This window comes from Sphaerodactylus townsendi, linkage group LG10, assembly GCF_021028975.2.
Source record: "Sphaerodactylus townsendi isolate TG3544 linkage group LG10, MPM_Stown_v2.3, whole genome shotgun sequence".
Classification (NCBI taxonomy): Eukaryota; Metazoa; Chordata; class Lepidosauria; order Squamata; family Sphaerodactylidae; genus Sphaerodactylus; species Sphaerodactylus townsendi.
The window spans coordinates 11975781-11999891 of NC_059434.1; the positions used below are offsets into that span (position 1 = coordinate 11975781).

General features: G+C 44.1%; 1 protein-coding gene and 1 long non-coding RNA gene across 2 annotated transcripts in view; one reads left to right on the top strand and one right to left on the bottom strand.

The window, feature by feature from the left end:
• Nucleotides 1-8730, bottom strand: part of UBE2K (ubiquitin conjugating enzyme E2 K) — a 43987-nt gene extending 35257 nt beyond the window's left edge. Inside the window, exon 1 of the mRNA XM_048509048.1 lies at nucleotides 8524-8730. Within this exon, the coding sequence (XP_048365005.1) occupies nucleotides 8524-8586 (63 nt within the window). The 5' untranslated portion in view covers nucleotides 8587-8730. The remainder of the gene's footprint in view (nucleotides 1-8523) is intronic.
• On the top strand, nucleotides 8731-11294 carry LOC125439809. The gene is made up of 3 exons (XR_007245587.1): nucleotides 8731-9492; nucleotides 10496-10596; nucleotides 11243-11294. It is a non-coding gene; the product is annotated as an uncharacterized LOC125439809 (long non-coding RNA).
• The last annotated feature ends 12817 nt before the right edge of the window (nucleotides 11295-24111 follow it).

A 24111-nucleotide genomic window follows, 5' to 3' on the forward strand; every position in this document is an offset into this window, starting at 1 on the left:
TTGCTAATCTGAGTCCAGCATTCTCTCACCTACCCAACCCTTGTGACAGATGAACTGGCCAGTGGCTCAAACACTGATTCAGGAGGCTTTCTTGCAGCTTCCTGCCACTTCAAGTGTCAGCAGGCCATTTCCACTTGTTAAAGCCCTACAGCATGAATCACCAAACACAAATACTGCTTTGCCCAGTAGACCTGAGAGGAGGTTGACAGACTTTCCAAAACTCAACAGTTACTTTAACAAATCTATTGCTATGCTTGTTCCCATACACAGCATCCAATGTCTACTCTGAACCTCAAAGTCGCCTCTCATCGAAGTAGCTAAGTTGGTAGATGTAGGCATTGGCCTGTCCTAAGGAACGATACCTTAAGCAGGCACACTGCTCCCACAGGAAAAGGAGAGTGAACTTGCAACATCACAGGAGTCAGCCAAGCAGCATTCTGTGTGGCCCACTTATGTACAACAGCACACAGGGAAGATGCTTTCCAAGCCAGCTCGCCATTCAAATTATGTATGTTTGTACCCAGTCAGTTTCAAGCAACTTCCCTCTCCATCATCAACTCAATTGCCCTTCTGACCCTCAAACTACCACATTACAAAGCATATTTATTTGGAAGCAAGTTTTCAGTTTCACAGAGAGCACAGCATAAAGCTTCACACTTTGGGGTCTCAAAGGGCAGAAGTTGTGACATGTAATAATCTAACTTAATTAGGCATGGATTAGAGAAACCGGATAATGGAAGTTTTTTCTTCTTTTCCCATACTACTGGAAGTTGGGGGGTCCTGCGTTGCTGCCTGTCAATTGAGTTGATGGGCAATAGGTACAAGGCAGACAAAAGAAAACATTACTAACTCAATGAGTAATCCAACTGTGGAATTTGCTGACAGCTGGTTTAGTGACGACCATGAGTATGGATGTCTCTAAATTCAGTATAGACAGATTCATGGAGGACAGGATTCATCAACGGTTACTTGTTTCAGTGAGTAAACCTCCATATTCAGAGGCAGAAACTAGTGAAACCCAATTCTAGGAGGCAACATGGTGGTGGGCCTTTATGTCCTGCTTGCTAGCCCTGCATGGCAACTCGTTAGCCATTAGGTAAAACAGGATATTAGACTACATGGACCAATGGCCTGATCCAAGAGAACTGTTATTTTTTTAATATGCTCCTATCTAATAGTATTCACTCAAAGCTGCTATAGAGTCACATTCTCAATCATCATCAATCAAAACCACCAAATTTATTTCCATCCCTGGCATGAGGTCTGTATCTCAGGAAGGCTCTCAGGTGACCCATTACTCTGGCAGGAACTGTTTCAACATGGGAACTACCTGACAATCTGCCACCCTTAAGTCCCATAGTGCAAAAACCTCAACCACTTTCCTGACACATGTCACACTGGGGAACAAGGCTTTGAAGAGCCCCAGGTGGCATATGGTTCCACCTGGGGTTCCTGAGCCAAGTATCCCTGTTCTTATCATTATCACTGATATACTTTTTGCCGTGCATTTCTGAGATGGGATGACTGAAGCAACTATTTACAGTTTTCATAAGCTTGTCCGGCAGCTTTGAAGGCACTATTTATTATGATCTTTTCATTATTCATAATGCCTCACTTCTTGCCCTGGCCACCAAAATGATAAGGGCCAAATATGTTACAACAATTGCTGACGGTATTGGACAATTCTGAAATTTTAATTGTTATTATATAATGTGATATTGTAATTACGTTTTTAAATTATGTAATTATGTTTTAAACGTATTCCTTTATTTTATATTCTATTTCATTCTGCTGTAAGAAATTGTAATGGCTTATGGCCACAAGCAATAAAATTTGTCTAAAACTACTACTTTATGATTGAAGAACATCCCTGGCTGTAAAAATCTCAGTCACATATGTCACATTTTGATTTCAGGGCACTCTGACTAAAACATGTTGGCACCAGAAAGAAAGGATCTAAAGAGAAAAGCAACAAAAAATCTTTGTCATCTGAGTCGAGTTTACTCTTCAATCCTATTACAATTAATAATACAATTTAATTTATCATTATAAATTTCTCCTATCTTCCTACTGCCTGGACTGAACATGAAGGAAAGGAGCCTAAATATTGTATTCAAAGAAGCAGTTCACTAACAAAAACAGGATTGGGGAATTAAGATTTCTTAGCATACAACAAAATGGACTTCTTGCAAAAATAATTCTTGTCCTGCTACTAACATTCTCACATTCTTTCAGGGCTCATCTACAAGCTATACCAATTTAAATACACTGCAGGCAGGTAGCCCAATTTCAGCTTTACAGAACATCTAGTTCAGGGGTCTGCAACCTGCAGCTCTCCAAATGTTCACAGACTATAATTCCCATCAGCCCCTACCAGCATGGCCAACTGGCCATGCTGGCAGAGGCTGATGGGATTTGTAGTCCGTGAACATCTGGAGAGTCACGGGTTGCAGACCCCTGATCTAGTTATTTATGGGAAAAACTGAACCTACACAAAAGTTTGAAGCAATATCAGTTCAGACTCTTTGAGATGGAAACATCATTTGCCAAATTCAGGGTTTCCAAGTGTATCCTATAAGAAGAAATTGGTATCTATAAGACCATAGTGTTTTATAATAGCCGATCACACCATTTTACCATAACCTACTGCTTGTCCTTCCCTCAACAGTTTTGAATTACACAGTCTTCCTTGTAACATCTTCTATAAGCTTTGAAAATTCCCATCATCCTGGGGCAATACTAGTCTATTGGGACACAGAATAGGACACAGGACAAGAAGAACTGAAAATAATGCAGGCCTCACTCTGTATCATACACAGTATTCAGAGGCCCACAGGTCCCAGTATATCAGATTCCTCCAGCCTGTGTCACTTGAGGCTTCCTGGCCACATCTAGGTAACTCTTACTATAACCAGAACCAGTACTGGCCAGAAGTGTAAAGAAGTTCAAATCAAAATTAGCTGTTTAACTCTTAGAATATCTTCAGCTACAAAGAGTGATGCTCAAGCAAATTTATGACTTTTCTGTCATTTGAGTCAGGATATTGAGAGCAGGATAGCAACTACGCTTGAAATACTTTATGGTTCTTAAAGTATAAATATACATCTGACATGCCTACGGCTGTACCTCCCTGAACACGCCCAGGCACAAGACTCTGAAATACACCTTCTCTGAGTATTCTGATAATTGGGTTATTGCAACAATAATTCAATCATTTCTGTACTCAAAATAGTATAGTAAATGTTATTATATTTGCCTATAAAATACCGCTCTCCTATAAAAACTTAAAAGTAAAGTCCTACTATGTGCCTACTGACACCACTAATAGATTCCAGATTTTTCTCTGCCTCAGCTAAACTCTCCCAACAAAGAGCTGTATAAACACAACTGACAACAAGCATGTCACAGGATTTATCAAAGCTACTTTTCAAACTGGTTCTTTTTTGGGGTGGGGAAGCAGGCTTCAAGGTTTAACATGTGGGAGGTGGAGAAAACAATAAATACAGCAACACACCTGGACTTGGGACAACTATATTATAATCATGCAGCCAGCTTTGAGGTAAATAATATAAACATTTAATCCATGCTACATTACCAGCATAACAAAGGTTTACACATATCCCTGATCAGCAGGTCAAGTACTACCAGGTGGATAAAAATAATATTTTTAAGCTTACCATTTTATTTAAAAAATATGCTGTCAAAATACTTTTAAGTATTTTCTATTTCTGTTTTTTTAAAAAACAATAACTTGGCTAAAATTAAATGTAAATACAAGTGTGTTAAATCTATATTTTAAAACTGAAATAATATTCCTGCATTAAAAAGACTGGATTAGAGAACTTTTCTGTATTAATAATCAAAGGAACGTAACTTTTTAGGTCAAGTATTTTAAATACAGAATAGGTCATACACTACTGTAATTTTGGCTGTGATAATGGGGAGGAGTGGCAGAAATATCACAAGCAACCCTTGGCTTCCATCTCTCCTTAGAAGGATGAAACCTTGTGTTCACGTGAATGATCTTCTGTTATTTAGTCCTCTTTAAGTACCTGAGCACAACAATTTCCTCAGTTCTCAAATTATGCATATTTACCGGACAAACAAGAACAAATTTTTAAAAATGAAAATAAACTGTTCTGCCCAGTAACTAGTTATTTGTTGTTGAAAGTTCTGGAGCCTTAGCTGCCTCTAAACGAAGAGGCATACCTAGACCCATGGGTTTCAAACTTTTGGCTTGCTAGCTTATGTTTCTGAGGTGAGGACAGGATCAGAACTAATTAATGAAACAGAAAATAGCAACCTGGAGAAAAGTAGTTGTCCTACATAAGTGCTCTTTTCAGTTGTAAATTAATATGTTTTTAAAGACCAGTTAATCGGTTAGCAAAGGAATATATGAAATGCTATTAAGAAACCTTACTTCATTAAGAAAAAAGAGACTAATTTAAATAAGTAGCGTTCATTTTATTTAAATCAACCCATCCTGGACTAACATTTGTAACAGACATATAAAAACTCATACATATACGAAAACAATGTATAAATAAATGCAGTTATGCATACTAGTATTTATATAGCTCATTTAAAGCATTTCACACAAATTTTCTCAAAGTCCTTACAATAACTATTACTGAGTGTTCAATATGGGGAAAAGGTTAACACTTGAACTTTATCATTAAAAAGTAATGATGCTTTCCATTGTCTCCCAACACATAAAACAAGTGTTTCAATGAGTGGACATTATGCGCAATGATAAGTAACTGTGACACTACTTAATGATACAATGATCTGGTAAATGTCTGAAAATCTAAGACAGGTCAGGATCTGTAAGCCCTCTCTGGAATTCAGACATTCACTGTGATTTAAAGTAATTAAATAAAACAAAGGACATACTCTATAGCAGGGGTGCCCAACTCTGGCGCCCCAGGTGTTCATGGACTACGACTCCCATCAGTCCAATTAGCCATGCTGGTAGGGGCTGACAGGAATCGTAATCCATGAACATCTATCTGGGGCGCCAGAGTTGGACACCCCTTGTTAACACGTTTAGGAAAGTTTAAAGCATACTGTCATCTAACAGAACTTTTATAGTCAAAAAGTCACTATGAAGTCTACATCACAGCAGTAAAGAGCTTATCAGCTTATATACTCATGGCCGCATCTCTAAAACTGTACAACTGATGTAAATTATAATTACGTGACAATTTATTGTATAAAGAAGATAATGACGCTGGTCATCACGCTGTTGCACATGCATGAACTTTGATGTAGGCCTTCATTTTGTCACCATCACACAAGTAAAATTTGAAAGTAAAACTAGAGCTCCATATGCACAGCAGCTGTAAAAACAACCTTTCACATTTTCTAGGATAATTCAACAGCATTTTCTTTTTATTTACATTAAGTAACAGAATTCATCGCTTACAACCTCAAGGGGGAAAATCCTATAAATCCTTCTCTTTTTTTTTTAAACTGTCAGACCATCTTTCGAGGTTCAACATTTAGTTTAATATTTCGTAGAAAAACCGTCTAATCGTTGTGACAAACAGGACAGGAACAATATGGCTATTTGAACCTATCAATTTTATCCTGACTGTTTCTAAATTTAAAGACATTCTATTTGAAGCCGCTATTACTGGCAATATGACTAGCTCTGGTCTGCCCAACAACTGACCAATGACTGGTGACTTCAATACAGGTCACCTTGGTCCAAATCCAACTCAATCTACTATGCTGCACTACCCTTAACCTTATGAGGGATGCTGAAGAGTGCTTTGTTTTGTTTCGGGGAACACGTAATTAATTCTGAAAGGCTGGTTTAATTAGTTGGGGCTCAAGTGCTTATTTTGTCATCACTATACAGGTCAGGAAGTATGTGGAAAACACACCACTGACAAACAGTGCAGTCAAAATTAAGCTCTTGCACATCAACAGTTTCAACATAAACATTAAGCATTACACAACAAAGCTTACCACTGGCAGGGTCAAGCCAGTGGAAAAACCGCCCCTTTAGGCTATTTCACACATGACCGTTTTTTTTAACAATGTAAAGTGCAAATACAAAAAACATGAATAACAATGTACACATAGTGCAGACATTCCCAGGAGGGTGCTGATATTAACTGCAGTCTCTTGTTGAATACATACTCTAACAGGAATAGATTTGCTTCAGATACTGTGGCCCCCAGTCACACTGAATATCTGCAGAACCTGCTCCTGACAAGCATGTTCAGGATGGTGATAGTGACAACGCTATCAGAAAAAGGCAGAATAAAATAAAGGTCCATTATTTAAAAAAAATATTTAAAGATAAGCTATTGAAGTTTACATTTCCCCCCCCCCACAAGAGACTGTTTCCAAACAGAAAAATACATTACTACATACCCTCTGTCTGACATTTCTGCCACATCCACTTATCCAATTCCATTTTTGTGTAAAATAACTGCTCTCGCGCCTTTTGTGTCTGCCACCAATATTTAAACTCACAATTCTTAACAAAAATGAGAACACCAGCTTTAAATAAATAGCCACCCAAAGCATCCTTATTCACACAGCATGACATTTTACACAAGTCACTTGTAACGTTTTTGAGCTCCTCCCCTGTTGTTGGTGTGCACATATGAAAAACAAAAACACAATTTTATACACGGGGACTTACAAAAACCATAGGTCGCCATTCAGCAAGACAGATTTACAATCACATCTCAACCTTCCTGTAGATTTGAATCACCTATCATCAGGTATATACAAAACACATTTTTATTCCTCCACCACTACTTTTCGTGTGTGTGTGTTTGTGTGTGTGTGTGTGTGTGTGTGTGTGTGTGTGTGTGTGTGTGTGTGTGTGTGTGTGTGTGTGTGTGTGTGTGTGTGTGTGTGTGTGTCCGCTACACAGGACAATTTCCTTTGGCTTACCCCTTCTCAGTTCTCAGGCAAAACTGACAAGGTTAAGGGAAAATGTGCCAGTCTCATCCATATTATGAAAAGTTCATATTTCCCCTCTAACCCAGTGTTTCCCAACCTTTTTGAGGTCAGGGTACCCTTGACCTCACTCTTCATATCTCACAGTGCCCCTGCCACCACCCTCCACCTTCCCCTCCCATTGTCCCTGCTTGCCACACACCCCACCTTCCCCTCCCAGGGTGAAGGGAAGCACGGGGGGGGGGGGGTGGCTGCTGACCTCGTGGCAGGCCCTGCCCCATGGGCCAGCTCCATGTCCTTGCTGGCGCCAGTGGGGGACACCACAAAAATGAGGGGGGAGGGGTGATAGTGTTGCCGCGGTACCCCTGGGACATGCTCACGGTACCCTGGTTGAGAATGGCTGCTCTAACCAATGGTGATGTTCAGGAGTAGACGTACAAGTTAAAAGAGCTCAGAAGCAAACCCAGATAAGTCATCCCCATAACACCACAAGTCAGCCCTGTGAAGGGCCACTCTGCTTAGACATGGCCAGCAACTGCCAAAGAACATCAAGCTCAGCAGTAGCCTCCTCTTGCGCTGCCACCAACAGGAGGCACACAAGAATGTGCGAGATGACATACATCATTGACACCACTGACCAGGTTTGAGTTGAATGGCTCTTGAAACAATGGCAGAGCAACTAGCTCTCCTTGTGCTTAGTCACCAGCAGTCCACCAGGAACTGAGCCCACGCAGCCCTTCTAAGTTAAATAACCAGTCCACTGTTGTGGATATTCAAAGCAGTTTTTATTTTCCGACAACAGGGTAATGGTGCATGCCACGCTAATTTTCATTTTAAAACTTTCCCAGAAAAACAAGTGCTTTCCTCCACTCTTATCACGAAAGGGATCCAGACATAAAAGAAATGGTACTGACCTATGGTGAAAGAACACCAAGGAGACTGCCTCAAATCTAGTGACAGGGCCGTATTGGCTAGCATCACAGCAGGGGCAAATGAGCAGAGGTAACTAAATCTAGTGGCAGGGAAGTACTGGCCAGTACCAAGCCAGTGGCAAAGCAGCGGAGGTAACTCTCCTAACTGGAAAAGCAGTAGCAACATTTACATCAGACACATACAAGAGCATGTGAAATGATGGTAACGTGCATCAACCCAATGACCCAAGTGCTTTTGAAATGCACGTGTGAATCGGCTATTTCTCTTGGTTGGGCCTAGATGGGACAGAGATGAGCTATTTAAGAAGGAAGGGGTGTGCAAAGGCTCCTTCTCCCCACCCCCACCCCCACCCCCCGCCGAGGTTCCTCTCAGTCAGGATCTTTCTCAACAGCTCTTCCTTCCCCAGTGAGCGATCCCGCCCCGCAACCCTCAAAAACATAAGCCCCTCAAGACACCCCCCCCCCCTTATTCCCATGCACAGTCCAAGGCCTATTTCACCTGAAGGATAAACACCACCCGGGAAAATGAAGCAGAAGCGACCCCCACCCACCCCAATGTCCTAGCCCCGGCTGTGGCCAAAAAGGAAGGGGAATATGGAGGAGGGGGGAACCTGAGAGGGACGCCTCCTCCCACCCCCCTCCCCACCACTGAACAGGGGCGCCTCCTGACCTCCTCGCTCTTCAGCACCTCCTTGAACTCCCGCTTGATCCTCTGCACCGCGATGTTGGCCATCTCCGCAGCGGGCCTCGCCGACCCGCCCCACCTCGGGCCGCTGATGCCGCCTCCGAGCCGGGCCGAGCTCCTGCGCCGCCGCCCGTCGCCTCCGCCACCGCGGCCGCCGCTGCTCCCGCTGGGTGAATCCGCGGCCCTGCCAAAATGGCGCCTCTGCCGCGCATGCGCGTTGTGACGCCCGGGAGCCGGCCTCTTCCTTCTCGTCAGAGAAAAGATTTAAATATATTTATATGTGTGTGTAGGGGAGAAGGGGAGGCTCCTGCTGCTTCTTATCGCTTCGGAGCAACCAGAATCAAAGCGGGCGGGGAAGGGAGGCGCGGAGGCAGCAACCGTCGCGCCCTCTCAAGGGAGGGCATTGGCGGCTTCGCCCCCTCACACCTGAGGGGAAGAGGGAGCCCTTCCCCCACCCCTTGAGACGGGTTGCCCCCTTCCCTCCTGCAGTTTATTCTTAAAAACATGGAGGGTGCAATGAATCCGGGCACCCTAATACCCACAGACTGTAGGGGAGGGCGGGGTGGTTGTGGTTGTGTCAGTTGTGATGCCAGCCTGCCCTATTGTGTGAGGTGTCAGGCACGATCCTGCAACACACGCGCCGCCCTGATGCTGATTTGCGCAAAGGGGCTAATAAGACCCGCTTTGCCGCTCTCCCGCCTCAGGTAGAGGCACCACTTTCGGGCTGTTTGGGTGGTGCTTCGACAGCCTGCAGGCTTCTCAATTGCAATGTTGTGGTGTTGTTGGTTGTTGGTTGTTTAAAACGGTTGTGGTGTTTTCTTCTTGCTCCCATTCACCCAGAAGATACTTTCACCCAGCTCGAATGGAGAGAATGGGACCTTTTCAAAATGGCTTCGGGACGCCACTGAGGAAGCAAGAGAAAACGAAAGTGTCTCTCCCGGTTCAGATAGTGATGTGAGACATGTTTGTACATCTTTCCTTCCCCTCGCGCTTCAAGTTATTTTTAAGGGGGTTAAAAAGAAAAATACACCTCCCATCGTTTATAAGTGGCTTGTAGGTTTAGTTTAAAGGAACTTTACACAGGGCCACAGCAATGATGCAGAAGCCCTTGAGAAGGCCCCGAAATCTAGCGTGCATGGCTGGACCACACAATATTCTTCAAGTGACCTCATCGGGATTTTTCCACTCTAATTATGTTTTTCATGGGATTATCAAAATTAGAGTTGAAAAATCCTTATGGCTCTTGAAGAATGTTGTGTTGTCCAGCCAAAGAGACTAGATTTCGCTGCCTTCTGGGGAGCTTCTGAATGTCGCTGCAGTCCCGTGTATTGGTTTCAGGTCTGTTTTTGGGAACATGGTCTGTACAAGAGAGTGCCTCTTGAATGATTTTCCAAATCCCGTGTGTGGAACCATCATTTTCAATACACGCATGGTATTCAAAAGTCAAAGACGTCTGACAACAAGCTGCTGCAGTAAAATGTAATAAAATTCATTCACAACCATGTCAAAAACTCTCTCTTGAATTAGGGCATTTGTTTTGTATGACTCCTTCAGCTCTCCAAAATGCTCAAGACAGTATCAGTACAACCTACCTTCAGTTAGCTGCTTGTGTGTGCTTAGAAATTACCTGTTGTGCTGATCGTTCAGTAGATATCTACATATATTGTTATATTGTGGCTCAACCTGCAGTCAAGTTCTGTGTGCCTAGAAGACCGCAATCGCTATTTTTCTTTGCCACTTTCAAGTTGCAGCTGTTTTATGTTGACCCCGTAGGATTTTCACGGCAAGAGCTGTTCAGAGCCAGTTTGCCATTGCTTGCATCTGCATAGCAACCCTGGACTTCCTTGGTAATCTCCCATCCAAGACTTAACCAGGACGACCCTGCTGAGATCAAGCAACCCTGTGCGATCAAGATCAGGGTGTGATCAAAGTAATGTACTGTTCCACTCCATTTCAGAACAATGTTGAACCACATGGAAATTTAAGAATTGGGTTGCATTGCAAGAGCAAACAAGAATGGTTACCTTTCCTGGGACAGATCCTGACAAGAATGAACAGGTTTGTGAAGTACTGTATGTTTTTCATCTGCTTGCAGTTCAACCCACAACAGTTAAACCCCTTTTAAGCTCATTGATTTCAATACATTTAGAATTATTCAGGTTTTGGAGACAAATGCCAAAATTCCATATAGTTTCCAAACTTCTAAGGATTTGGTTCCATACCGGTTATGACTGCTTCATCCCATGTATTTCAGTGTGACCAAACACATCAAGCTATACTGAACTGCTATATCCTCCAGAGTTCTGTCTAGCTATCTAGGATTGTCTGCTTTAATGGCATTCATGCTTTTAGTGAATGGGCAAAGGAAAAGCTGATTTCCTAGATCTGTGAGTGAAGTGTTCTCTAGTCACAGCTGACTTACAGCGTACCCCAATTGGGTTTTCAAGGCAAGAGACCAGCAGAGGTGGTTTGCTGTTGCCTATCTCTGCATAGCAAGACATCCTTAATGGTCTGTCATCCAACTGGACATCCTTAATGGTCTCTTATTCAAGTCTTAACTAGTCTAGGGCTGACCCTGCTTATCTTCTGAGAGCTGATAAGATCAGGCAAGCTTAGGCATCTGGATAAGATTATTGCTACTATCTCTACGTATCTCCTTGTCATATTACTCTCATCCTAATTCTTGTTAATATTGTTTTCCCAGACTATCTTTTCATTGTCCCAAGTGATGCCTGCAACTTACTGTTTAACTGTAAACTTATAAAACTGAAAAAAATAGTGGTTCTGGTGGGTTTTCTGGGCTGTGTGGCCGTGGTCTGGTGGATCTTGTTCCTGACGTTTCGCCTGCATCTGTGGGTGGCATCTTCCGAGGTGTATCACAGAGGGAAGTTTGTTACAACAGACACAGTGTGTAACATACTTCCCTCTGTGATACATCTCTAAAGATGCCACCCACAGATGCAGGCGAAACGTCAGGAACAAGATCCACCAGACCACGGCCACACAGCCCAGAAAACCCACCAGAACCAGTTGAATCTGGCCTTGAAAGCCTTCGACAATACATTGAAAAAATAGTGTTGCTTGCAACCTCTTTGTCCTGAAATGTATCTCTGTCATATTAGCATTGTGCACTTCAGGAACTTACAGTGAAATATTCAATATACACTTGTGAGGGTATGACTTTTTGTTACATTGCATTGTTCATTTTACAGTGAAATATTCAATATACACTTGTGAGGGTATGACTTTTTGTTACATTGCATTGTTAATTTCTCACTTTAAAAGAAACTGTTAGGGGACTATCTAGTATGACATGCTTTTAAAAGACATCTCTTGTCACAGTTTGTCATTCTGGGGCAGACCTTCTACCAGTTGCAGAAATGTATACATGCTGTGATATTGGCTAAAACATGTGACACAGTGTGAGGCACATTCCAGTCTGAGGTTTCACAGTCCAGTCTACCAACTCAAGACTTTAAAGCACACTGATAGGACCCAAACACTGTTGAATAGAATGCTATTATAATTATTTACTTTCTAGATTTTCCTGTATAGTAGTAAATAAAGCACAATAGCACAATCTCCAACAATGAGTTTCAAAACACACTGACATAGTTCAAACACAACATCCAATCATATTATGGTCCCACTTGAATAAGCCTGGAATGAGCCTCAGACTTCTATGTTTTGAACTACTTCCTCGTTGTAATACCCAACATCTTTTACTGGGTTCACATCAGCTTGAGGTCTACATGGGTGCATCTCCTGTGCATTTTCAACATTTACAGCAATATATAAATGGTAACTGAATCCTTATGTACAAAAAGTGCAAGTAAAATTGGGCATTGTGGGGAAAAGTAATACCCAAGAGAAATCGCTCAAATACCAATAAATGTTTAATTAGTAACAATGTCCATTGCAAAGGAAAAAGAGAAGACATCCCCAGACATAATAGATATGGGAAACTGGAGGTCCAAGCCCAAAGCTGACCACAGTGGCTTCCCATTTGGCACCAACACAGTCCTTGATCCCGAGAATCCTATTCATATTCCTGTGCAGCCCTGTTTTTGTAAGCTGAGACACAGACAAATAATTGTTTAGCCTCCTCTTCTGCAGTGTGAACTGCAAGGGAAGTTCTGGCAGAGCCTCTCCCTGAATATGCACCTCAGCGTTTTGCTCCGTTGTTCAGGTAAAGGCACAGAGAAATGAGTAGGGAATAACAAATATGCTGTTAAGAAGGGCTCTGTCTCAAACTTCTACTGCTGTTCACACTGTCTGACCAGAGTGTGGGACTAGAATTTGAGGAGACCCATGCTGGAATCTTTACTTTGCCATGGAAGCTTACTGTTGGACCTTGGGCCAGTCACTCTCAGCCTACTACACAGTGTGATGAAGCCAACATGGTGCAGTGGCTAAGGGTAGATGGACTCTAATCTGGAGAATCAGGTTTGATTTCCCACCCCTCCGCCTGAATAGAGGACTCTTATCTGGTGAACTGGATTTGTTTCCCTGCTCCTACGCATGAACCCTGCTGGGTGACCTTGGGCTAGTCACAGTTCTTCAGAACTCTCTCAGCCCCACCTACTTCACAAGGTGTCTGTTGTGGGGAGAGGAAGGGAAAGGAGTTTGTATGCCCCTTTGAGTCTTCCTACAGGAGAGAAAAGCAAGGTATAAATGAATCCAAACTCTTCTTGTTTTTCTATGACATATTTTATATACCTAGTCTTTTTGAGAATAAAAAAGAGGAGAGGAGAATAGGTCCCCAAGGGGATGGGGAGCAGGGTATAAATGAAGCTTGGTTCATTTTTATCCCACCTTTTTGCAGTAAACTCAGTGGGATATATGGTTTTCTCTATCATTTTCTCTTTGCAACAACCTGGTGAAGTAGGTTAGGCTGAGAGAGGGGGTGATTGGCCCAAAGAATACTCAGCAAGCTTCCATATCATACTGAGATTTCAACCCATGACTCCTGGATCCTAGTCCAGCACCTTAACTATTACACCATAGCTCTCACTGGGAGAGAGGGCGATTAAAAGGTCTTTGGCTGTCTCCGGACTTTGATGGGGTGGGTGGAAGCAATGTAATTGGCCCTCCAATCCTTGATCACATCAGAGTACAGAGGTTGAAAATTAGTTGCAGACCAGGGAATGTGCATGTATAAGCAAGAAGTTTACTGTAGAATTGGTTAGCTGCAATATATCAAATACATTTTATACATTTAACACACCATGTGAGTTAAAGCTTTCTGTTGCAAAGTGCTCTGGGACATACTAGCCATTAAATCATTTGAATAACAATCTGAATAATGCTAGAGAAGCAGAAGTACAGTAGTACAGTTACATCACATTTGATGTTGGTTGCCTCCTTCCCAAACCTCAGATGTGCCAGTGTGAACACGTTAGAAATGTCGCTTTGTTGTTCCGTGAAAAGGTTGAAAAGGAGGTGTAACACTGCCCCCTGCAGGATGATATATGTCATGCTTGTCAAATAGAGACTTTTTTTAAACTGATCACCTTGAGCAACATCTCATTCCAAGCTCTCAAGGAAAGACTTCCTTTTTGATGCTATTTAGGCAGAACAGTGAGATATAAATATATATATATATCCTACCAGAGCACTAGTATTTTCAATTCAGAATCCAGGATATGTAGCGACTTTGAAAGGGACAATTTACTTTTTTTTTTAAAGCAGGAAAGTTTTTCAAAAGTACCTCCCCAAATACCTAAGTGCTTCTCCTTGGCTGCAATTAACAGATATTTAAAGAGATGAGTGATGTGATATCCAGCAATCATCTAATGCAACCCTCCCGGAGATCATTATATACCTTTCAGCCTAGGCAGATCAATGGGATTACAATGTTTTTCAGAGCAAAGTAATGCATGTTGGAATAAATGGACGTAATGAAACATTTTGCCTGATGGGTTCTGAATTGGTTGTAATTAACTTAGAAAAGAAAATTTTAATGGAAAGCTGGAAGAAAACAGCTTAGTGTGATTTAACTTGATGGGGGAGAATTACAGAAGGAGCTATAAATAAAGTATCAAGTATAGTTGTGTGATTCTGTACGTGACCAGGTAGTGGCCACATGTCTGAAATTATTTTAGTTCAGACTCTAATTCAAAAAGTTTACAGCAGAGCCAGACATGAGGTTCCTGGCCTACAGGTATGACCTGGAATTCTGGAATATCTGATCTCCAGATTGCAGAGATCAGCTGCCCTGGAGAAATGACATGGTCAGCTTCTATGGCATCACATCTCTGTTCCACCTTCCCAAGGTCATCCTACCACCTATGTTCTTGACCTCCCTGGCTGATAAAAACTGCCAGAGAAGGACTGATTGAGTAGGTAAGGGGTGTGGTAAAAGATAAAAACAGCAATGGCATAGTGGTTAATAGCAGGTGCACTCTAATCTGGAGAAAACCGGGTTTGATTCCCTGCTCTGCCACTTGAGTTGTGGAGGCTTATCTGGGGAATTCAGATTAGCCTGTACGCTCCCACACACGCCAGCTGAGTGACCTTGAGCTAGTCTCACTTCTTCTGAGCTCTCTCAGCCCCACCTACCTTTGACAATATCAAATGCACATATGAATTCCAGTTCAGCAGCTTCCCCCCATAGCCTTCCAGACTCTCCTGCTGAAGTACTACAGCCTTTATTGGTAAATACCCAGGACAGTGGCAAAGCTGCGGTGGGGTGGGGTGGGGGGCACTGCGCCCTGGGCAGACACCATTGGCATCACGTGGGGGCAGAAAATTGCCCCCTGGAGCCACCCTCCCAGGGGTGGGGCGGGAACAGGCTGGGGACGGGGCAGTGGCACATGGGCAGGTTGTGCCCCAGGCGCAGTTCCCTCACACTCTGTCACTGGCAGCGGAATGTTTCCCCCACTCTTTTATTTGCATTTACATTGTCTGACATCTGTAAACAGATGTCTCTTGAGAAAAGGAAGTGGGATGTGCTAGTAATATATTTGTGTACCAGTGCTAGGAGGTCCAGCTTCTATACCCTGTTGACCCTCCAGAGTTACTGCTTGGTTGCCACGTAGAACAGTTTGCTGGACTAAATGGACCACTGATTCTCATGTTCTTATGTCAGATTAGTTCCAGAACAAATGAGCTATTACATAGTTGACTGGTCAAATGAGGAAAAAGGTTCTTTCGTTCACATCCAGGACATTTGAGTAAAGCTTTTAACTACACAAGTACTGGAAAAGTTCATTTTTTCTAGTTATGCAATTAAGTGCTGTCAGTAAAGTCACAACCAAAATGAAACCTAAGCTTGCATTCACTTTCGAACTATGTTATTGGCCCCTCCCATTTCGCCACTGTCTGAGCTGTTACTCTGCAGGGTGTAGCTGGCCCTTCTCCCTAGGCAGGGGTTTGAACAAAAATGTGTGATTGCCTCCTATCGAACAGAAGGCTCTACAGCTCTGTTGCCAAGCTCATGTCTGTGCTTCTAGTGTCTATGAATTGTTAAAATCAGAAACTTTAAGTCACAGGTATTTTAAGAAACCTTTTTCTCCTCTACCAATTGCAAGAATCCTGCTACATTCACCTAGTCTTAGTAGAACACCTAGGTTTAAAGTCGTTTTGTTTGAAGCTTTCTCCCTCAGGGCATCAGGAGATCAATTACCCACTTCCCTTTCCCCACTTTTCCTTTGCCTTTTTCCTGACATCTGTTGTGGGGCAGCAATTACTTTCTGCAAGGGATTCGACTTTTGATGACCTGGGTTTCTGCCTACCGGTAGTTCCAGTGACATTGATCATAGGACTTTTTGAAAAAAATAAATGTATGTGTGTGTGTGTGTGTGTGTTTGTTTATTATACTTTCGATTTATTGGCCGCCCTCCCCCAAAGGGCTCAGGGTGGCTTATAACACGATAAAACTCAACAATATAAATATTATTTAAAATCAACCACAATACAGTATACAGTTGAACGAATGCATCTGCACGACCCTTGTATTGGTTGCTGATGCCAAAAGTGCAAGGGAAGCCAAATAATGCCCCCTCCTTACTGGGCAAAGGGCATCATGGGAGAGGGAAAGTGGGAACAAAGGAGTACAATGAACCCGAGGCAGGCATCGTGCACTTGTGCAGGGTCAGACTCCTAGCAAATTGGAAGAAAAAGTTGTGGTTTGCCCAAATCAGGAAGATCTGTGCTTTCGCCCATCAAAAGTGCAGCAGCACTGGGGCCATTGCATAAGTGAAAATCACACTTGGATAATGTAGTTAATATGCTGCGTAATTGAAAAACTGCCCCGACTAGAAGGTTGGCTTGCTGCGTGGAGAAGCCCTGTGCGTAAAAGGCCTTTGACTTGTGAAAGCTCATACCCTGAAAATCTTGTTGCTTTCTAAGGGGCCAGTGGCAGTGAGCCCAGCTGTCCTACTGCAGACAACATGGCTACCCCCTCAGCACTATCCTACACATGTTTTCTCAGAAGTGAGTCCCATTGAATTTAATGACATTTACTACTTAGTTCATGCATTTAGGATTTCAGACATAGGAACTTGTTTCATTTGGGAATGTATTCTCCCATCCCCAATCTGACTTAAATCACACACGTCAATATGTTTCACAATTCCCAGAGCCTGTTTCAAACACACAAAGCCTTTGGCCCTTTCCGCACACGCAAAATATTGCATTTTCAAACCACTTTCACAACTGTTTGCAAGTGGATTTTGCCATTCCGCACAGCTTCAAAGAGTACTGTAAGCAGTTTGAAAGTGCATTATTCTGCATGTGCGGAATGAGCCTTTATATGCTCTCTCTAATGAGATAGAATATTTTTTAAACCCTCATTTTTTAGCATATTTAGTAAATCATACGTTCCAGTTTTGCAGAAGATTTTCAGGTCATCTTTTTATGAAAAGAACACTGTTTCTCTCCAGAGCCCTTAACAGTGCCTCCCTTGACCAGTGTTTCCTGGTCAAGGGAGAAATAGAAGAGGGTTATCCCCAATATGTTACATTGCCCAGATTACATTGCCCAGATCCCCAATATGTTACATTGCCCTTTCCTATTAGCAGAAAGAAAACTTGTAAGAGGCAAGTGCTGCACAGTAGAAATATGTGCTGTCTGGTGTACAAGGAGAAAGGAAGCTCCTGCAGGGGGCGATATGTGGAAAGCTATATTTTGTCATCTTCCTTCTGCTAAAAAACATTACTTTGTGTGCCCCCAGAATGCTATTCTAATGCTCTTTCCTTCTTTTCAGAAATTCGCCTCCCACCCTATCATGGAGTGAGAGCATTAACTATCTCTCTTTTCCTCCAGTTACAGCAGTTCCCAAATAAACTACTATTTCCTTAACTGGGTCCACTGCCAGTAGATGCTCACTTTGCCAAGAATGTATAGATGATAGTGCCCTAAAAGGGAGGGGGAAAGCAGTGCCACTCCTCTGTAGACTGGCCCATGGATGGGTCAAGGTATTTTGGCATCCTCAACAGGGCACATCTATCACCTTCAATGATTGTCTTTCTAGTTGATGATGGTGGGCGCAAGCCAAGCCCACACAATGTATTGGCACTACCATCTTTGTGCAATCCCAAGCAGTTGTTTAATGGGAGAGCTGGCCTCTCACATCCCTGCCTTTATTTCACCACTGTCAAAATATAGATGGCATTCTCTCAATGACCCTCCTTCCTGTTTATGTGTTTCAATCATGTGTTTTGTTTAATTGTTGTTTTATGGCACAATCCACAGAGGAGGGCCAAAAGTGCTGTGGAAGCATCGTTATTTCAGCACCAGGGCAAGTGGCACAAATTCCAGTGCAGGGGCAAATACACTGATGCCAGGGAGTGGTGCAGAGGCAGAACGAGGGGTATTGGAACAGCTATGATAGGGACACAGCCCAGGCAGAGGGCCTGGCTCCAACACCAAAGAGGCCATGCCTAGGGGTGGGGTTAGCATTAGCTCCCCAAGCCCTTTTGGCCTGGGAATGCCCATTTTTGCAAGTACAAAGTTACACCGGCCAAAACCGTGGTGAAGCCCATAAGGCCCCATCATAACAAGTTCCAAGCCACCTCTCCATTGGCAGTGCTGAAGGGAAGGTCAGAGTATTAACAGCCGCCCTGGTAATTTTTAAAGTGATTTCAGAGTGATTTCAGCTTTGGCAGCAATGAGCAAATGCAGAGGCAGAGGTTCTTTATTGTGATTTTAAGCTCCTTCCAGGCAAGCACTGCGCTGGGCAGAGCGAAGCACACACCTTTGATACAGTTTTTCACCAAAAAAAGAGGAAAGGGGGCAGTCCCCAACCCCATAGTACAAGCAAGGAAGGGGGCAGTCCCCTGCCACATAATACAAACAGGTCACAACAAAAGGAAACATTAAGAACACAATATGAGAATTCCTAGAGATTTATAAATGGGTCCCTGCTGATTTTTACTGCTGGCTTAATCTCAAGAGCGTTGGGCAATCGCAGCGAAGACAAAAGGGAAAGGAAAGTCTCTTCCTGGTATGCTGATAACAGGGGGAACTGCAAGGTTGCACCCTCTTTCTGAAGATCCGCGCCTTGAGATTCTGTCAATGGGAAGTTCAAATAATCCAATGGAGCTTGAGGTTTCGTGAATGGAAGTTCAAATAGTCCAATGGGAAAGTAGGGTGCTGTCTTCCAATGGCCCTGACACACCTTAATCTTATAAATTTGTAAATCCAAAAGGTCTTTTGTTTACTTGATGGGTTTGCCTGCCAGGCAAATGGCAAGAGGGTGTTGTTCAGATTGTATTTCCGTGCTGACTCCCAAAAACGTTGTTTGAAGCAGCACTAATGTAACACCAAGGAATCTACATCTAAATGCATACATATACCAAAAATAAAGGGAAGAAAAGAGTTAAATGAATAATATTCTTTTTTCTACATCTATGTAAACACTTACATTCTCCCTGGCAGATGTGTGGGTTGGCTTAATGGGAAACTTAAACAAATCCTTTATTAAAACAAACGCCTATACATTTATATGGGTTAAGGGTCAGGGTCAACTAAAATATATTTTAATAAATTCTGGGGTTTCACCGGTTACAAGAGGGAGCTGGGCTGTGGCACCAATGCAACAGGCCCAACTCCCAAAAGCAAAGGACTGGACTGGTTGGACATCCCAGGGGAATCAGCATGGGGCTGGCAGGGAGTTGCTAGGCTTCTATGTGGCACTGTTTTTCCTCCCACAGAGCCCTGCGAGAAGCATACCAATAGGACAAGCAAAGAACACAGCCTCCAACTCCCAGCTGGCCCACAGGGAGAACGGGCAGCCACCCACACGTCTGAGCAGTTCAGGCTCCATCAAATATCCCCACCAGCTGGAGTCAAGGTAAGACAGCACCTCCCCCCTGCAGGTGTGAGCCAACCACAAACCCCCAGGAGACTTGGAGGTGGTGATGAAGAACAAATCCTCCCTTGCTTTTGCCCATCCTAAATGTTGCATCTTGACATGAAAGGGCAGCAGGGGCCAGGAGGTTGCAGGGCCTGGGGATGGGATGCTGGAAGGTGATTGTCCACAGCAGGGGAGGAGGCTGGGCCATGGGGGAACCCCCCCTTTGGGGGCTGCAACAGAGTCCAGGCATGCTGCAGGGGCCCTGGCCCAACCCCTGGTAGCCAGTAGTGAGATAGGAATGACCATAGACCCCACAGAGTTAAGGCAGAGAAAGGGTGCCTGGGAGGGGAGGCACAACGGCCAAGGGGATTGGGGGACAGAAGTCAGTGATCGTATCCCTGGAGGACATCACCCATGGGACTGAGGGATACAACACACTGTCCAAGCAATGGCCATACGGGGCTCAGTCTTTTCTGAGCTTGGAGTGGGGACTCCAAGGCAATAGCGGCTTGGGGCCTGCAAGGTCAGTAGGGAAGGGGTGAGCCTCAGAACTGTCTTTCCATTGGTCCTCCCTGATTAGCCTAGGTGCCCAGTGGATTTTGTGTAGGTGTCAATCCCCAGGCAACCAGTATTAAACCTCACATACACAAAACCTCACATAAGGGTGGGTGCAGCCTACTCGTGGAGGTGGGGGTTCAAACTCTGGGCAACCTGGCAGGTGGTCCCCATTTTGAGGGACCAAATGCCTTATGAAAAGCAGACACAACATTGGTGACAGATAGGGGTGTGTCTGTGGGGGAGTGTAAGGAACTTGGCAATCTACGTTCCAGATCATATTTTCGTGTATCAGTACCTAAGCGTCAAGAATCCTACAGTGCCTTGGTTTGTTGAGTGCCAAGACTATGTTCTAGATCAGGGGTGGGCAATTATTTTCTCCATGGGGCCGCATAAGAAACAGAAAATATTGTGGAGGGCCGGGCCAAAAGGCAGGGGGGCGAGGCGCTTTTGAAAGCCCTGCAGAAGCCGGCAGCCAAGGCAACCAGCTTCTGCGGGGCTTTCAAAGACGCCTCGCTCCCCAGTATGGCAGGGGGGCCAGTCAGGGTCATCCGGCGGGCCGGATGTGGCCCGCGGGCCGTATAATGCCCAGGTCTGTTCTAGATGGATAGAGTGTGCACAGGGACACGTTTTTTAAGATTTATTGGGGTTGATTATTAAGGAGCAAATGTTTCAAGTATTCAATTGAAGCAAATACCATTAATACCATTCAATTGAAGCAAATACCAGCCTATTATATTGCAGCGCTTACCAATCCCACATATAGGAGAACCTACATACTGGCTAGATTTAATATTATGCCATCCCCGCTCCATAGAAGAAGACTCAAGGGTCTTCCGAGTGATAAGAGACTTTGCCCCTGCAGTGCAGGGCAGCTGAATTCCATCCCGCACATTCTCCTCCACTGCCCATTTTATCAGAAACTAAGATCCAGCTGTTGTCACAGGTTCTTGACCCTACGAAAACCCATACAGAGCTAGACAAAGTAACTATGCTTTTAAACTGCAATGATTTTAACTGTTGTCTCACAGTAGCAAAGTTCCTGGCTGAAGTCTGTAAACTGAACTCATGATTCAATGTGAAGTTTTATTTTTTAATTTTAACTGTATCCTGCTTGTTTCATATGCCAATAAAGGCTTACTGAACTGGAATACCATTAACCAGCTGGTGTAAGTCCTTCATGAGATCTCTGCAGCTGTTCAACCTGTTTTTAAATGTCCAGGGCTTGTTAAACCTAAGGGGGAAGATCACTGTGCGTGACCTGTTCTTGATTTCAAACAGTGGCCTCTGAGGCAGTTGTTAGAAACCAGTAGGGCAACTCTTAATTCTACATCGGTTGATTGTCGATGGTCGTAGTTACTTGTTTTTATGGTGAGCAACCATGGTCATGTGAGGTCCAGATGTCCCCAACTTGTGCAAAAAGCCGAGATAAATCAACCTAAGTTGCAAATAATTTCAAGTCACTTGCAAGGTCAAGTAAGTCACCAAACTCATCCACCAGAAGGAAACTGGGAGGAAAAGGGGAGAGTCTCCCAACTGCAAACAAGATGTGGCCCCTAGGGGAGGCTGGCCTGTGGAAAGAATTCAAATGAGGGAAAAAACAAAACAAAGTCTGCCCCAAGGCCCTGAACAGCAGACAGACGTTTAGAATCAGATAAATAGAATTCAATGGGCTGCCCTGCCCAAGAATGGTATTTCTCACCAGATAGTGAGTGGAATAAGCAGATTTAGAAAAGATCTATGCACATGAAACTTCAAGATCAGATAGTGCTCCCCAGAGTGTGGGACAGTGGGGCCGATGTCTTTAGCCTCTGTGAAGAAATATTTGACATGATAAGATCAGGACGTATCTTGGGGGGTGGGAGGAGTCTCACAACCTGGGTGCCATGCGCCAAGGTCACAAGGAGGCGCACTGGGCTGTTCCCCCTCCCCCCTGCCCCCCAGGAATAAGCAGCAGCTCACCTGCCAGCCATCTGCTCACTCATCCACGTCTTCCGCTGCCACCCACACCAGCCATATGCACACCACACACCTGCCTCCTCTCCGTTGCTTCTCCCACCCACCCCACTTGCACACCAACCATCCGTCCCCTTGCTCTCACCTTCGCTTCCTTCATCCTCATTCTCTCAATTCCCCGCATTTTGCCTCCCTTTCTTTCTATCCCCCTTTCTCTCCCTTTCCCCGCATTCTTGTTTCTCCCTCGTTCTCTCCATTCCCCTTGAACTGCCACCCTTTCTCTCTATCACTCTTTTTCTCCCTTCCTGCCAATTCTGTTTTCCCCCCATTTGTGTAGTGGCATTTGCTGGGTGACCTTGGGCCAGTCACAGAGTTCAGCCTCCAATGCAGTCGTGTTCTCCAAGGTGACAGATCTCTGTAATTTGGGCTCCACCAGGAGGTTGGCAACCGTAATTTAATGTAATTTCTCTGAGTATTTGTAGATTGCCCCAGGAGCAAACGGAACCTTCCAGAATGATTGCTACCTCCGTGGATGCTCGCAGCGGTGGGTGGGAGGCGTCACAAAATCAGTTCTTGGCCTGGGCTCCATTTTCTGTAGGTATACCACTGGTTAGACTTGCAAGCTCATTAAAAGATTGAAGTGTGATCGTATGATGCCCAGCCATGATAGCAACTGGTGACATTCGCTAAAGTTACTATTGGGGCCTGGTTAAGGATGGTGCTGCTTTTAATCCATTGAGGGAGTCATACCGTGTTCTTCTTAGGGATGCATATTCAATATAAGATGGCAAAGGCTGAAGGAAGCTGAGCAAGAAAACACGGGGAGTTCCTGAGCCTTGTAGATCTGAATGGTGCAGTAATTTTGTGATAGTCACCAAAAAAGAAGTTGTGTGAGAATGTTCCCCTCCCCAGTATTGACTGCACATGGATTTTAGGAAAATGGAATAAGCTCTGTAAGACCGAACAGTATCCTTTGCCTGATATGGAAGAAGTCGTGGAAAGATAGGTACGTGCTAAATATATTGCCACCTTGGATCTTACAAGAAATTATTAGCAGGTACCATTAACTGAACGAGCTGAAGGAAGAACATCCTTTTTGTGCTTTTTGAGACCGTTCCGTTTTAACATACAACCTTTTGACATTAATTCAGCCTTTGAGATGTTCCAAAGGTTGATGGATCAAGTGCGCCAAAGGGTGGACTTGCTGTGGTGTTCCAAAATGACATAGCTGTGATCAGTTTCATTTGGCAGGAATATCTGCAACATGATTTGAGTATTGTGCTACAGAAGATTCAAGAGGCGGGTCTGACAATTAAGCTGTCTAAATGTCAAATTGCAAATTCTTCTGTTGTGTATTTGGGACATCAGACTGGGGGAGGGGAGAGATTTCAGCTCACAGTGCTAAGGCTGATGCAGTTATTGAACGGCCCAGCCCAGTAACAAAGAAGTAAGTCCTTAGTTTTTACAGGAGGTTCATTCCCCAGAGGGGGTGGGTCACACACCCAGGTCCACCTCCAGCTATACCGGTACAGCGTTTTGTGCCAGTGGGCCTGAGTAAAGGCGAGGGCTTCTAAGTTGGACGCTGCGGATCCATGGCAGCCAGATAAGTTGCCCTTCTGCCAGCACATTTGTCCCTTGTGCTTGAGGAGTTGGCACCCCTGCCTGCACAAGGCCACGCTGGCTCCAAAGTGGCATTCCTCCCCCCCCCCACCCACCGGATTGGACTACCCTAATACTTGGTAAACTTACAGCACTGTTGTTCA